At 45.8% G+C, this 13,231-nt stretch overlaps 1 protein-coding gene, 1 long non-coding RNA gene and 1 pseudogene across 2 annotated transcripts in view; 1 reads left to right on the top strand and 2 right to left on the bottom strand.

Moving 5' to 3' along the window:
* The window catches only part of LOC134294697 (uncharacterized), an 80,446-nt gene that overhangs the window by 59,974 nt on the left and 7,241 nt on the right, over window positions 1-13,231 (top strand). The window lies entirely within an intron of this gene.
* On the bottom strand, window positions 1,082-4,925 carry LOC134294673 (zinc finger protein 135-like). Its single transcript, XM_062966265.1, has one exon. The coding sequence runs from the start codon at window positions 3,528-3,530 to the stop codon at window positions 2,253-2,255; it is 1,278 nt and encodes a 425-aa protein (XP_062822335.1). The 5' UTR covers window positions 3,531-4,925; the 3' UTR covers window positions 1,082-2,252.
* LOC134294639 (zinc finger protein 850-like) overlaps window positions 7,192-13,231 on the bottom strand; it is a 151,486-nt pseudogene continuing 145,446 nt past the window's right edge.

Genomic DNA, 13,231 nt, shown 5'->3' with positions numbered 1-13,231 from the left:
ATTTGAGTAGGCAGAGCCTGAACTCTTCCTGACTGTTTTACATTTTTGATGAGATAAATAAACAAAACAGACCCTTCCACTACGCAACAAGGTGGAAGTACCTCACATATTTAAATGTTGGCAGCGGAGGGCCAGTCAACAAAAGGTTCCCTTACATGAAGGTTTCTGCAGGCACCACTTCTTTCCACCTCCTGCTCAGGCCCTGAACTGGTGATTGGCAGCTCTGACTGTCTGGATGAGGGCGAATAAACTGACACTGAATCCAGACAAGACGGAGGCACTCCTGGTCAGTCCGAAGGCCAAACAGGTCATAGGGTTACAGCCTGCGCTAGATGGATTGTCACCTTGACGTGGTGAGGGGGCTTGCGTGTTCCAGTGAACCTGAGGGCACAACCACTGGAGTCTCACACTCCCAGGAGTGGCCACGGGGAGGATCCAGACCAAGCACAATCCGAAGACCCAAAGACCTCAACGGCTGTGAAGGCAGAAGAAGGCTGCAACAGACTGAGAAGCCACTCTCGTTGAGTTAACCACACCACTGCTGGGACCCCATTCAGTGAAGACTGTGTGTTGACCGGCCGTGCACCAACCTCCACATATTAAAATCACGCACAGGCGTCCTCCAAGAAAAATACAACAGAGACGGAAGACCATCATCCTCGAACTACGAAAGATCGCCTAAGATGGGGTTACGCTCCCCTTGAAGACATATGTCCGCAATTGGGGACTGACTCCACATGGAAGTTGTAGTTCACCCTGCATCAAGACACAGCACTGTGACCCCCAATGACAACGGACCTGGACCACAATTGGCACACACAACCCTCTTGACCAAAGGAAAATGCTGGAGAGGTTTGGGGGAATTCACCTTGACGTGCTGGGATTTATAGTTCACCCACAATCAAAAAGCACTCTGGACCCCACCAAGGATGGCCCTGAGCCTAACTTAGCACACAGAACCCCCACGACCAACACAAATGCAGGAAGGCTTTGGGGGAAAGCAACCCTGATTTATAGGAATTATAGTTCACCTCCATCCAGACAGCACTGTCAATGCGAACAACAATGGATCTGCACCAAATTTCAAATCACATCATTTATTTCGGTCATAGACCAGCACAGGAAATAAAGGTCACAGTTACATACAAACTTGGTACGTTTAGTACATTTAAAATATAAAGATACTAAAGCACAATAACCGAGGGGGGGGGGGGGGAAGCGGAAGGGGAAACAGGGCAAAAACATACAACGCAGAGGCCCATCAGCCAGTTATAGAACCAAGAGAGATGATTACTGGAGACATAGGTAACTTTTGGGACCCGACATCCCCTGGCGCATTTTGGATGCACAAAACTTTGCAACATTGTCATTTGTAGCTGAATGAGTATCTACAAGTAGCAGGGAGGTATAGTGTCCTGAACAGCCTGGGTGCTTGTGTATCAAAGGTAAGATAAGCCTGGCAAGCATACCTGATATGGCCAATTTGGAAGACTGGTAAGCTTTGGGAGTTGTAGATACTGGGATTTAGAGTTCACCTGCATCCAGAGACACTGGGACCACCACCGACAATAAGACCGGGACCAAATGTGGCACACAGAACCACCAAGACTAACTTAATATACTGGAGGGGTTTGGGGGGAACTGACCCACCATGGTGGGAGCTGTAGTTCACTAGAAGTGTTGTTGTTGTGTCACAAACCATTGTCTGAATTGTGTCATGTTTTCAACTCCAGACTTAATAATTCAAGTTTCCAAATTTTATCTTCTTTTTTTAAAAAGTTATTAACTTAAAATCTGTATGAACCAAATCTTCCAACCTTCCCTTTTGTGTGAACGTGTTTGCATGACTTCCCAGCAAAGCAACCAGACGTGGTCTCTGAAGGGCCTCCTGGATCTCACAGACCTCACTCTTCCCTGAACACCCTTTGGGCTCAGAACAAAACAAGCGAATGACCAAACATGTTTGCATTCTAATTCATCATCCAACATTCTCAACATATAAAACTCTAGTTTCATTTAACCTTAATTACTTCCAGAAAGGAACGTATTTTAATTCAGTCTTTCTACAATACACCACATTTGATGAAATGCCCCAACTTTGAGCTTGCATCTCCATAATATGCAAGAGTTGCTTTTGTACATGTTAGAATGACACTCTGGGGTCAATTAACACTATTCTCTCCAGGGTGAATTGTATGATGTCTATGTGTAATGTTATTCCGTGAAAAGCTCTGTCCACACTCCATGCATTTCTACGGTTTCTCCCCAGTGTGAGTCCTTTGATGTCTACGTAGATTTCCACTACGAGAGAAGCTCTGGCCACATTCCAGGCATTTATAGGGTTTCTCTCCAGTATGAGTCCTTTGATGTAAACGTAGACCTGAACTCTGAGTAAAGCTCTGTCCACACTCCAGGCATTTATAGGGTTTCTCCCCAGTGTGGGTCATTTGATGTTTATGTAGATCTGAACTCTGAGTGAAGCTCTGTCCACATTCCAGGCATTTATAGGGTTTCTCCCCAGTATGAGTTCTTTGATGTGAACGTAGAGCTGAACTCTGAGTAAAGCTACGTCCACACTCCAGGCACTTATAGGGTTTTTCCCCAGTGTGAGTCCTTTGATGGGTTCTTAGATGTGAACTACGAGCAAAGCTCTGTCCACACTCCAGGCATTTATAGGGTTTCTCCCCAGTATGAGTTCTTTGATGTGAACATAGATCTCCACTCTTAGCAAAGCTCTGTCCACACTCCAGGCATTTATAGGGTTTCTCCCCAGTATGAGTTCTTTGATGTGAACGTAGATCTCCACTCTTAGCAAAGCTCTGTCCACACTCCAGGCAGTTATAGGGTTTCTCCCCAGTGTGAGTCCTTTGATGTCTTTGTAAGTGTCCCTTCTGAGTGAAGCTCTGTCCACACTCCAGGCAGTTATAGGGTTTCTCCCCAGTGAGAGTCTTTTGATGTGAATGTAGACCTGAACTCCGAGCAAAGCTCTGTCCACACTCCTGGCAGTTATAGGGTTTCTCCCCAGTGTGGGTCCTTTGATGTTGACGTAGAGCTGAACTATCAGCAAAGCTCTGTCCACACTCCAGGCAGTTATAGGGTTTCTCCCCAGTGAGAGTATTTTGATGTGAATGTAGACCTGAACTCCGAGCAAAGCTCTGTCCACACTCCTGGCAGTTATAGGGTTTCTCCCCAGTGTGGGTCCTTTGATGTTTACGTATAGTTGAACTAGCAGAAAAGCTCTGTCCACACTCCAGGCATTTAAAGGGTTTCTCCCCAGTGTGAGTCCTTTGATGTCTTTGTAAGTGTCCCTTCTCAGTGAAGCTCTGTCCACACTCCAGGCAGTTATAGGGTTTCTCCCCAGTGTGAGTCCTTTGATGTTTACGTATAGTTGAACTAGCAGAAAAGCTCTGTCCACACTCCAGGCAGTTATAGGGTTTCTCCCCAGTGTGAGTCCTTTGATGTGTCTTCAGGTTTCCATGCTGACCAAAGCTCTTTCCACATTCGATACATTTATATGCTTTCTCCTCCATGTCAACAGTGCTATGTACATTTAATTCCAAAATGGACACTTGATTCTTGTTTTTCCCTTTCTGATTACTCACAGTAGTGGGTTCAAATTACAGGAAAGTAGATTCCATCTGAACATTAAGAAGAACTTCCTGACTGTAAGAGTTGTTCAGCGGTGGAACTCTCTGCCTCAAAAAGTAGTGGAGGTTCCTTTGGAATCCTTTAAAGAGACCACATGCTCATCTGTCCAGGGTACTTTGCGCTTTCCCTGCACGGCAGAGGCCTGGACTGGGTGCCTCATGCAGTCTCTTCCGACTCTATGGTTGTACTCTATAATCCAAAGTGAATGTAGGAATTCTGCAGGATCAGCCCCTTGAGAGGAATCCTTTTTCCGCATACCTCTGGCTCAAGGCAAACAAAGCGAAAAAGGAAAGAAGAAAGGAAAGATGGAAGCGAGGAAACACAGAAGGAAGGGATAAGATAAGGAAGGAATCACGGAAGGAGGGAACTGAACCCTTTCCCCCATATTGGAGGGCCACAGCCATTTCATTGGGTCAGACCCAAACGTGGTTAAAGGAACAGAAGGCAGGCAGGCAGAACTCCTCCCAACATTCAAGGGTGTAACATATTCTGGATCATGGTAATTACCAGAATTGTGCTAAATGCTCAAAGGAACAAGGATTTCTTTATTGGTTGTGTCGTTATCTTTCATGCCACAGGGACTCCCAACTCTGTTTCCTCAGCATCTCAAAGGGTCACTCCGGCCACATTTCCCAAATGAATCTTCCAATCTCACAAGGACCTGCATTTCCAACTGGCTAATTTCAAAACCAAATTGAAGTTTGTTGGGATCTTCACAAAATGAGTCCATGCTGAACTACGTTCCATCCATTCCATGCATTCCCTCGGTAGAGCCCATGATGAGATGCAAAGACAGGCACCGCTCCAGCCACAAAGCCTCCTTCCTGCCAACTCCTTTCCCCTTTGCCCACTTCCCCCTTTCCTTCTTTTTCCTCCATCCAGGGGATGATTTTCAGCAACAGAAGAAGAACTAGCTAGGCTCAAGGAAATCTTAAGAAAACTGGAAGCCATGGAAAGAAAAGGTCTTCCTTGGATGCCTTTGGGAAGAAACCTTCAAGGGGTCTCCAGATGGCCTGAAATGTTACCCTTTGATTCTGTAAGGCTGAAAACAAAAACGACCGGGAGAAGAACTGGCATCAGAGGGATCTTCCAAAAGAAATAGCCTGGTATTCTATCTCCCCAAACTCTGGCACCCTCACATGGTTAAGACAGATATGGAAGGAAGGTTTCTAATGGTAATGATAGAACTACAAACAAATACCCTATATACTCAAGTATAAGCCGGCTTTTTCAGCACGTTTTTAATGCTGAATAGCCCCCCTTAGCTTATATCGGGTGAGGGACACAACTGGAGCAGGCCTTCAAGCCCGTGAGGCGTCCCGTGGAGACCCGTCTGGGGAGGAGGGCATCCTGGGAGTTGTAGTCCTCCCGCCTCCCTCCCCCCCCTCCCTCCTCCGAGGACGGGCCTGGCCTCACACTCGCCCTCCGCGGCCTCACACCCCGAGGCAGGCCGGGCTCCTTCCGCCTCCCCCCGGGCACCCCAGGCGAGCCTCCCTCTCCCCACAGACCTCTCTCTCTCTCTCTCTCTCTGTCGGTCTCTTCCTTCTCTGCGCCATCCGCCGCCTTCTTCTTCTTCTCCAGAAGAGGGAGAAGCAAGCAGTTCAGTGTAAAATATCGAAAGGATTGGAAAAATTCCGGAACGGGGAAATAGGAAGTATATCCCAAAAGGGTTTAGCAAGAAGCAACATCCAACCGGAGTTCAAATCCCTCAATCAGATTCCAAGGCAATACAACCCAGGAATAGCCAAAAACCGCAAGAAACGTTTACGTCCACAAGCACATAAAAGGAATACAATAATATATAATAAACATTTTATAAAGTAAAAGGTAAAGTTTTCCACTGACGTTACGTCCAGTCGTGTCCAACTCTGGGGGTCGGGGCTCATCTCCATTTCTAAGCCAAAAAGCCAGCATTGTCCGTAGACGTCTCGAAGGTCATGTGGCCAGCATGGCCGCATGGAGCGCCGTTACTTTCCCGCCGGAGCGGTACTTATTTATCTACTCACATTGGCATGTTTTCGAACTGCTAGGTTGGCAGGAACTGAGGCTAACAGCGGGAGCTCACCCCGCTCCCTGGATTTGAACCGCTGACCTTTCAGTCAGAAAGTTCAGCAGCTCAGCGGTTTAACCGGCTGTGCCACTGGGGGCAGCAATGGAGAACCCTGGGCCACGTCATGAGAAGACAGGAAAGTTTGGAGAAGAGAATGATGATGGGGAAAATGTAAGAGGAAGAGCGGTGTATAAGTTAATTAATTAAATGAATAAATAAAAGGAAGAGGGGCCGACCGAGGGCAAGATGAGTGGATGGCATCCTTGAAGGAACTGACTCCACCTTGAAGGAGGTGCGGGTGGCCTCGGCCGACAGGGAGCTCTGGCCTGGGCTGGTCCAGGAGGTCACCAAGAGCCGGAAGGGACCGAATGAAGAAACAACAACAGAATAGTATAATAATAGGGAAATAGAATAGAAAAATAAAGAATAGAAAAATATAGAATAATCCTATAATAAATAATATAATACATTAATAGAATTTAATAATATAACAATAATATAAACATATTAACAGAATAATAATAATAATAATACAAGTGTTATGAACCAAAAGGGTTCCTGTTCTTTTGATGGATGCAGAGTGTTTAGGGAATCGTGATGGATCAGTGAGGCTCAGAGACCAAATTTGGTTTTAACACTTTCATTACAACCTTTATTGATAATCACATCACAATCCTATCAAAATCACATCCCGAGAGAGCTCTCACCCACACGCAGACCCATACATCCATATTCTCACGCACAGGCCCTGCTCGGAAGAGGTGATCACGTTCTCCCGACAGACGTGGTCTCGGCGGTTCCGGAAAGCGTGCTGGATCTTTGAGACCCCTGCATTTGATAGTCTAAAGCAGGGGTCCCCAAACGAAGGCCCGTGGGCCAGATGCGGCCCCCAAGGTCATTGACCTGGCCCCTGTCCTAAGCTTTAGACTTGGGGTTGTCCTAAGTCTGAAATGACTTGAAGGCACACAACAACAACAATCCTGATTTTGGACTATTTCATCATAGTCCAGCCCCCCCAATAGTCTGAAGGACCGTGAACCGGCCCCCCACTTCAAAAGTTTGAGGACCCCTGGCCTAAAGTTTCGTCCTTCTTTCGGTTCCTTCTGTTCTTACGGCCTGGTTTCAAAACATGCTCAGTCTCAGGCTGCATGACGTATGGGGTGCCAGCTGCACACTTCATTGCCCGTGGTTATTCGGATAGGCCTTCCTGGACCCTCGTTCCGTCTTGCCAGGTGAGAGACGCCTTGCTGATTCCTTGCTTCACCCGCCAAGTCCATCCCATGTCAGACTCTGCGTGGACTCCATTTTCTTTTGAGGCCTGTTTCTTCTGTTCTTCACAAGCACCCACACAAACACTCCAGTTCCTTACACACACACACACACACACACACCCTTGATACATCAAGACCAATTTATTGTATACATGTCTGATTCAGTGTCAATTATATGTCTATAATCAATTGTATATAGTTAACATGCATCACCATTCATAATAGCGGTTCTAAGCATTACAATTTGTTTTCAAATACAGAAAATCGATTAGTCAGCCATTTCTACCCACCCCTCCAGTTTCAGCCGTTTTGACCCTTATAAATCACCCTATTTTTTGAAAATAAAAACATTGAAAATTAAAAGTAACAATACAAGGAAGGCAGAAATAATTTATAATGCTTCAACTGAACATGAAACTAACTACTACATGAGATACAAAACTAAATCAGAAACTAACACACTAGCAAAACAGTGACCTACATAGACACACAACTGAACTAACAAACAGACAGGGAAACGTGCCTAAAAGCCTCATTCTATCTGTTAATTTTTATCTCTCTTTATTCTACTCCCTTTAGATAATATAACAACACTTCTATTTCTGATAACACTCTTCCAATTAATACCTATTACAACCGACATTTGTGCATGTTGTCAGTTAGTTTGATGTGGCTAATTTGCAGGTCTTCATAAGCCATTATTTTTGCTTTGGAATAAAACATTCCTTCCATCCCTGTCAATTCTTACTTGAGTATCTCGCAGTAACTACCCATGCTTTCATTCTAATTGATCATCCAACATTCTCAGCATATAAAACTCTAGTTTCATGTAACCTTGTATACTTCCAGAATGGAACATATTTTAGTTCAATCTTTCTACAATACACCACATGTGATGAAATGTCCCAACTTTGAGCTTGAATTTCCAAAATGTGCAAGAGTTGCTTTTGTACATGTTAGAATGACACTCTAGGGTCAATTAACACCATTCTCTCCAGGGTGAATTCTATGATGTCTATGTATGTTATTCCGTGAAAAGCTCTGTCCACACTCCATGCATTTCTATGGTTTCTCCCCAGTGTGAGTCCTTTGATGTCTATGTAGATGTGAATTATGAGAGAAGCTCTGTCCACACTCCATGCATTTCTATGGTTTCTCCCCAGTGTGAGTCCTTTGATGTGAACGTAAAGTTCCACTCTGAGCAAAGCTCTGTCCATACTTCAGGCATTTATAGGGTTTTTCCCCAGTGTGAGTCCTTTGATGTCTATGTAGATGTGAATTATGAGAGAAGCTCTGTCCACACTCCATGCATTTCTATGGTTTCTCCCCAGTGTGAGTCCTTTGATGTGAACGTAAAGTTCCACTCTGAGCAAAGCTCTGTCCACACTTCAGGCATTTATAGGGTTTTTCCCCAGTGTGAGTCCTTTGATGTCTATGTAGATGCGAATTATGAGAGAAGCTCTGTCCACACTCCAAGCAGTAATAGGGTTTCTCCCCAGTGTGAGTCCTTTGATGTGAACGTAGTCCTGAACTACAAGCAAAGCTCTGGCCACAGCCCAGGCATTTATAGGGTTTCTCCCCAGTGTGAGTCCTTTCATTTGAACGTAAATGTCCCCCCTGAGTAAAGCTCTGTCCACACTCCAGGCATTTATATGGTTTCTCCCCAGTGTGGGTCCTTTGATGTGAACGTAGAGTTGAACAATCAATGAAGCTCTGTCCACACCAGGAAGTTATAGGGTTTCTCCCCAGCGTGAGTCTTTTGATGTGAACGTAGACCTGAACTATGAGCAAAGCTCTGTCCACACTCCAGGCATTTATAGGGTTTCTCCCCAGTGTGGGTCCTTTGATGTGAACGTAGAGTTGAACAATCAATGAAGCTCTGTCCACACTCCAGGCAGTTATAGGGTTTCTCCCCAGTGTGGGTCCTTTGATGTGAACGTAGTCCTGAACTACGAGCAAAGCTCTGTCCACACTCCAAGCATTTATAGGGTTTCTCCCCAGTGTGAGTCCTTTGATGTGAACGTAGTCCTGAACTACGAGCAAAGCTCTGTCCACACTCCAGGCATTTCAAGGGTTTCTCCCCAGTGTGGGTCCTTTGATGTGAATGTAGTCCTGAACTACAAGCAAAGCTCTGTCCACACTCCAGGCATTTTTAGGGTTTCTCCCCAGTGTGGGTCCTTTGATGTGAATGTAGTCCTGAACTACAAGCAAAGGTCTGGCCACAGCCCAGGCATTTATACGGTTTCTCCCCAGTGTGAGTCCTTTCATGTGAACGTAAATGTCCCCCCTGAGTAAAGCTCTGTCCACACTCCAAGCATTTATATGGTTTCTCCCCAGTGTGAGTCTTTTGATGTGAACGTAAATGTCCCCCCTGAGTAAAGCTCTGTCCACACTCCAAGCATTTATATGGTTTCTCCCCAGTGTGAGTCTTTTGATGTGAACGTAGTCCTGAACTACGAGCAAAGCTCTGGCCACAGTCCAGGCAGTTATAGGGTTTCTCCCCAGTGTGAGTCCTTTGATGTGTTTGTAAGTTTCCCTTCAGAGTAAAGCTCTGTCCACACTCCAAGCATTTATATGGTTTCTCCCCAGTGTGAGTCTTTTGATGTGAACGTAGTCCTGAACTACGAGCAAAGCTCTGGCCACACTCCAGGCAGTTATAGGGTTTCTCCCCAGTGAGAGTCCTTTGATGTGAACGTAGTCCTGAACTACGAGCAAAGCTCTGGCCACAGTCCAGGCAGTTATAGGGTTTCTCCCCAGTGTGAGTCCTTTGATGTCTACGTAGTGCTGAACTAAGAGCGAAGCTCTGTCCACACTCCAGGCATTTATAGGGTTTCTCCCCAGTGTGAGTCCTTTGATGTGTTTGTAAGTTTCCCTTCAGAGTAAAGCTCTGTCCACACTCCAGGCAGTTATAGGGTTTCTCCCCAGTGTGAGTCCTTTGATGTCTATGTAGATGTGAATTATGAGAGAAGCTCTGTCCACACTCCAGGCATTTATAGGGTTTCTCCCCAGTGTGGGTCCTTTGATGTGAACGTAGAGCTGAACTATGAGCGAAGCTCTGTCCACACTCCAGGCATATATAGGGTTTCTCCCCAGTGTGAGTCCTTTGATGTCTATGTAGATGTGAATTATGAGAGAAGCTCTGTCCACACTCTAGGCATTTATAGGGTTTCTCCCCAGTGTGAGTCCTTTGATGTGTTTGTAAGTTTCCCTTCAGAGTAAAGCTCTGTCCACACTCCAGGCATTTATAGGGTTTCTCCCCAGTGTGGGTCCTTTGATGTGAACGTAGACTTGAACAATCACTGAAGCTCTGTCCACACTCCAAGCAGTTATAGGGTTTCTCCCCAGTGTGGGTCCTTTGATGGGAATGTAAATGTCCCGACTGAGCAAAGCTCTGTCCACACTCCAGGCATTTGTAAGGTTTCTCCCCAGTGTGGGTCCTTTGATGTGAACGCAGACCTGAACTAACAGCAAAGCTCTGCCCACACTCCAGGCAGTTATAGGGTTTCTCCCCAGTGTGAGTCCTTTGATGTCTATGTAAATGTAAATTATGAGAGAAGCTCTGTCCACACTCGAGGCATTTATAGGGTTTCTCCCCAGTGTGAGTCCTTTGATGTGAACGTAGTCCTGAACTATGAGCAAAGCTCTGTCCACACTCCAGGGAGTTATAGGGTTTCTCCCCAGTGTGAGTCCTTTGATGTCTATGTAAATGTGAATTATGAGAGAAGCTCTGTCCACACTCGAGGCATTTATAGGGTTTCTCCCCAGTGTGAGTCCTTTGATGTGAACGTAGACCTGAACTATGAGTGAAGCTCTGTCCACACTCCAGGCAGTTATAGGGTTTCTCCCCAGTGTGAGTCCTTTGATGTGAACGTAGTCCTGAACTATGAGCAAAGCTCTGTCCACACTCCAGGCATTTATAGGGTTTCTCCCCAGTGTGAGTCCTTTGATGTCTCTTCAGGTTTCCATGCTGACTAAAGCTCTTTCCACATTCGATACATTTATATGCTTTCTCCTCCATGTCAACAGTGCTATGTACATTTAATTCCAAAATGGACACTTGATTCTTGTTTTTCCCTTTCTGATTACTCACAGCACTGGGTTCAAATTACAGGAAAGTAGATTCCATCTGAACATTAAGAAGAACTTCCTGACTGTAAGAGTTGTTCAGCGGTGGAACTCTCTGCCTCAAAATGTAGTGGAGGCTCCTTTGGAATCCTTTAAACAGAGGCTAGATGCTCATCTGTCAGGGGTACTTTGCACTTTTCCTGCACGGCAGAGGCCTGGACTGGGTGCCTCATGCAGTCTCTTCCGACTCTATGGTTCTACTCTATAATCCAAAGTGAATGTAGGGATTCAGCAAGATCAGCCACTTGAGAGGAATCCTTTTTCCTAGAGGACTGGTTTCCTGCCTGCACTTTGGTTTCCAAATTCCTTAATATCGACTAGAAGCTGGTTCGTTTCCCATCACGGCAGGGGTGGCTCCAGAGAACTCTCATGTCCTGGTCAAGAAAGAAGAAGCAAAAGGTTAGACATGAAGCCACATACCTCTGGCTCAAGGAAAACAAAGCGAAAAAGGAAAGAAGAAAGGAAAGATGGAAGCGAGGAAACACAGAAGGACAGGATAAGAGAAGGAAGGAATCACGGAAGGAACTGAACCCTTTCCCCATATTAGAGGGCCACTGGGTCAGACCCAAACATGGTTCCCTCGGTAGAGCCCATGATGAGATGCAAAGACAGGCACAGCTCCAGCCACAAAGTCTCCTTCCTGCCAACTCCTCTTTTTCCTCCATCCAGTGGAAGATTTTCAGCAACAGAAGAAGAACTAGCTAGGCTCAAGGAAATCCTAAGAAAACTCGAGGCCATGGAGAGAAAAGGTCTTCCCTGGATGCCTTTGGGAAGAAGACTTCAAGGGGCCTCCAGATGGCCTGAAATGTTATCCCTTGATTCTATACGGCTGAAAACAAAAACGACTGGGAGAAGAACTGGCCTCAGAGGGAACTTCCCAAAGAAATAGCCTGGTGTTCTATCTCCCCAAACTCTCAAATGGTTAAGACAGATGTAGAAGGAAGGTTTGTAATACTAACGATAGAACTGCAAACAAATACCGTATATTCAAGCATAAGCTGGCCTTTTCAGCATGTTTTTAATGTTGAAAAAGCCCCCCTTGGCTTATACTCGGGTGAGGGAGGGAGGCGGGTGTTGCTGATGGGCAGCCCTCACCGTTTGCAGTCCTTGTCCTTGTGACTGAATGAAGGTGGGCACCTCCCTGAGGTTACAAGACCCTACTTGAGGAAGGGCAAAGAGGTCCCCATTCTTCACCACCGGCGGATATGCTGAGGGAAAAGTGCCCGGCTCCCCCTCCTCGCCAGCCCCCTCCTTGCCGTCCTCGCTCACCTGAGCGAAGTCGAGGCTGACAGGGAGGGGAGCCAGGCCCTTCTCCCTCAGCGCACCCACCAGTGGAGAGGCATGAGCTTGCCCTCCCTCAAATGCGGCCTCGTTGCCTCAAGAAGGGTCCTGGCCCTCGCTGCCACCGTGATCCCAGCTCAACTAAAAAGGAAGAGAAGGCGAAGAAGGAGAGAGAAGACGGAACACGGCCAGAGAGGGAAGGAAGGAAAGAAAAGGGGTTTCCATGGGGGAAGGCCTTTCAACCCTCTCCTGCCCAGCCACGCATTCCCGGGTCACTTCTATGTTCAGCTTGATGAAGCACTGCTCCGCAGTTGGACTGTTACGGCAGCTAGCTGGCCTTCCGCAGGTTCTACTGCATTTCAGGGATTTTTATAATTTCATACTCTTACAATTTTATTAGTGGGATTTTATATGCACTGTTGATTTTACTTATGTCTTTATATTTATACTTGTGTATTGTTGTTTATATGCGGGGCACTTGGAATGCTTCTGTGAGCCGCCCCGAGTCCCTTAGGAGAGATGGTGGCAGGGTACAAATGAGGTTTTATCATCATCATCATCAATTGCTACACTGTGATGGTAAGGGATACAATGAAAGCAGTAGCCAGAGGAATGTTATTAAAAAACAACGAAATTTAAAGAAAACAAGAAAAAAAGATTAGAATAAGGAATTAGAGATGAAACATATGCTAGAAAAGGATAAACAAAGCTATATAAAAACATTAGCAATGAGAAAATAGAGTAAGAAAAGGCACAAAGAATTTTGATATTTTTAAATGGAGAACTGTCAAAAGTCAGACGCCAATTAGAGAGCAAAATAGAGTTTATTAAAGCAACAGTCCAAAAAATAGCTCAA

Source organism: Anolis carolinensis, unplaced genomic scaffold (genome assembly GCF_035594765.1).
Source record: "Anolis carolinensis isolate JA03-04 unplaced genomic scaffold, rAnoCar3.1.pri scaffold_18, whole genome shotgun sequence".
NCBI lineage: Eukaryota > Metazoa > Chordata > Lepidosauria > Squamata > Dactyloidae > Anolis > Anolis carolinensis.
The sequence above is the reverse complement of the archived record's forward strand: the minus strand, read 5'-3'. Positions and strand labels throughout refer to the sequence as shown.

What these genes read in the sequence shown, in the direction of transcription:
- LOC134294673 (XM_062966265.1), bottom strand. Translation starts at nt 3,530, where the DNA reads ATGGAGGAGAAAGCATATAAATGTATCGAATGTGGAAAGAGCTTTGGT.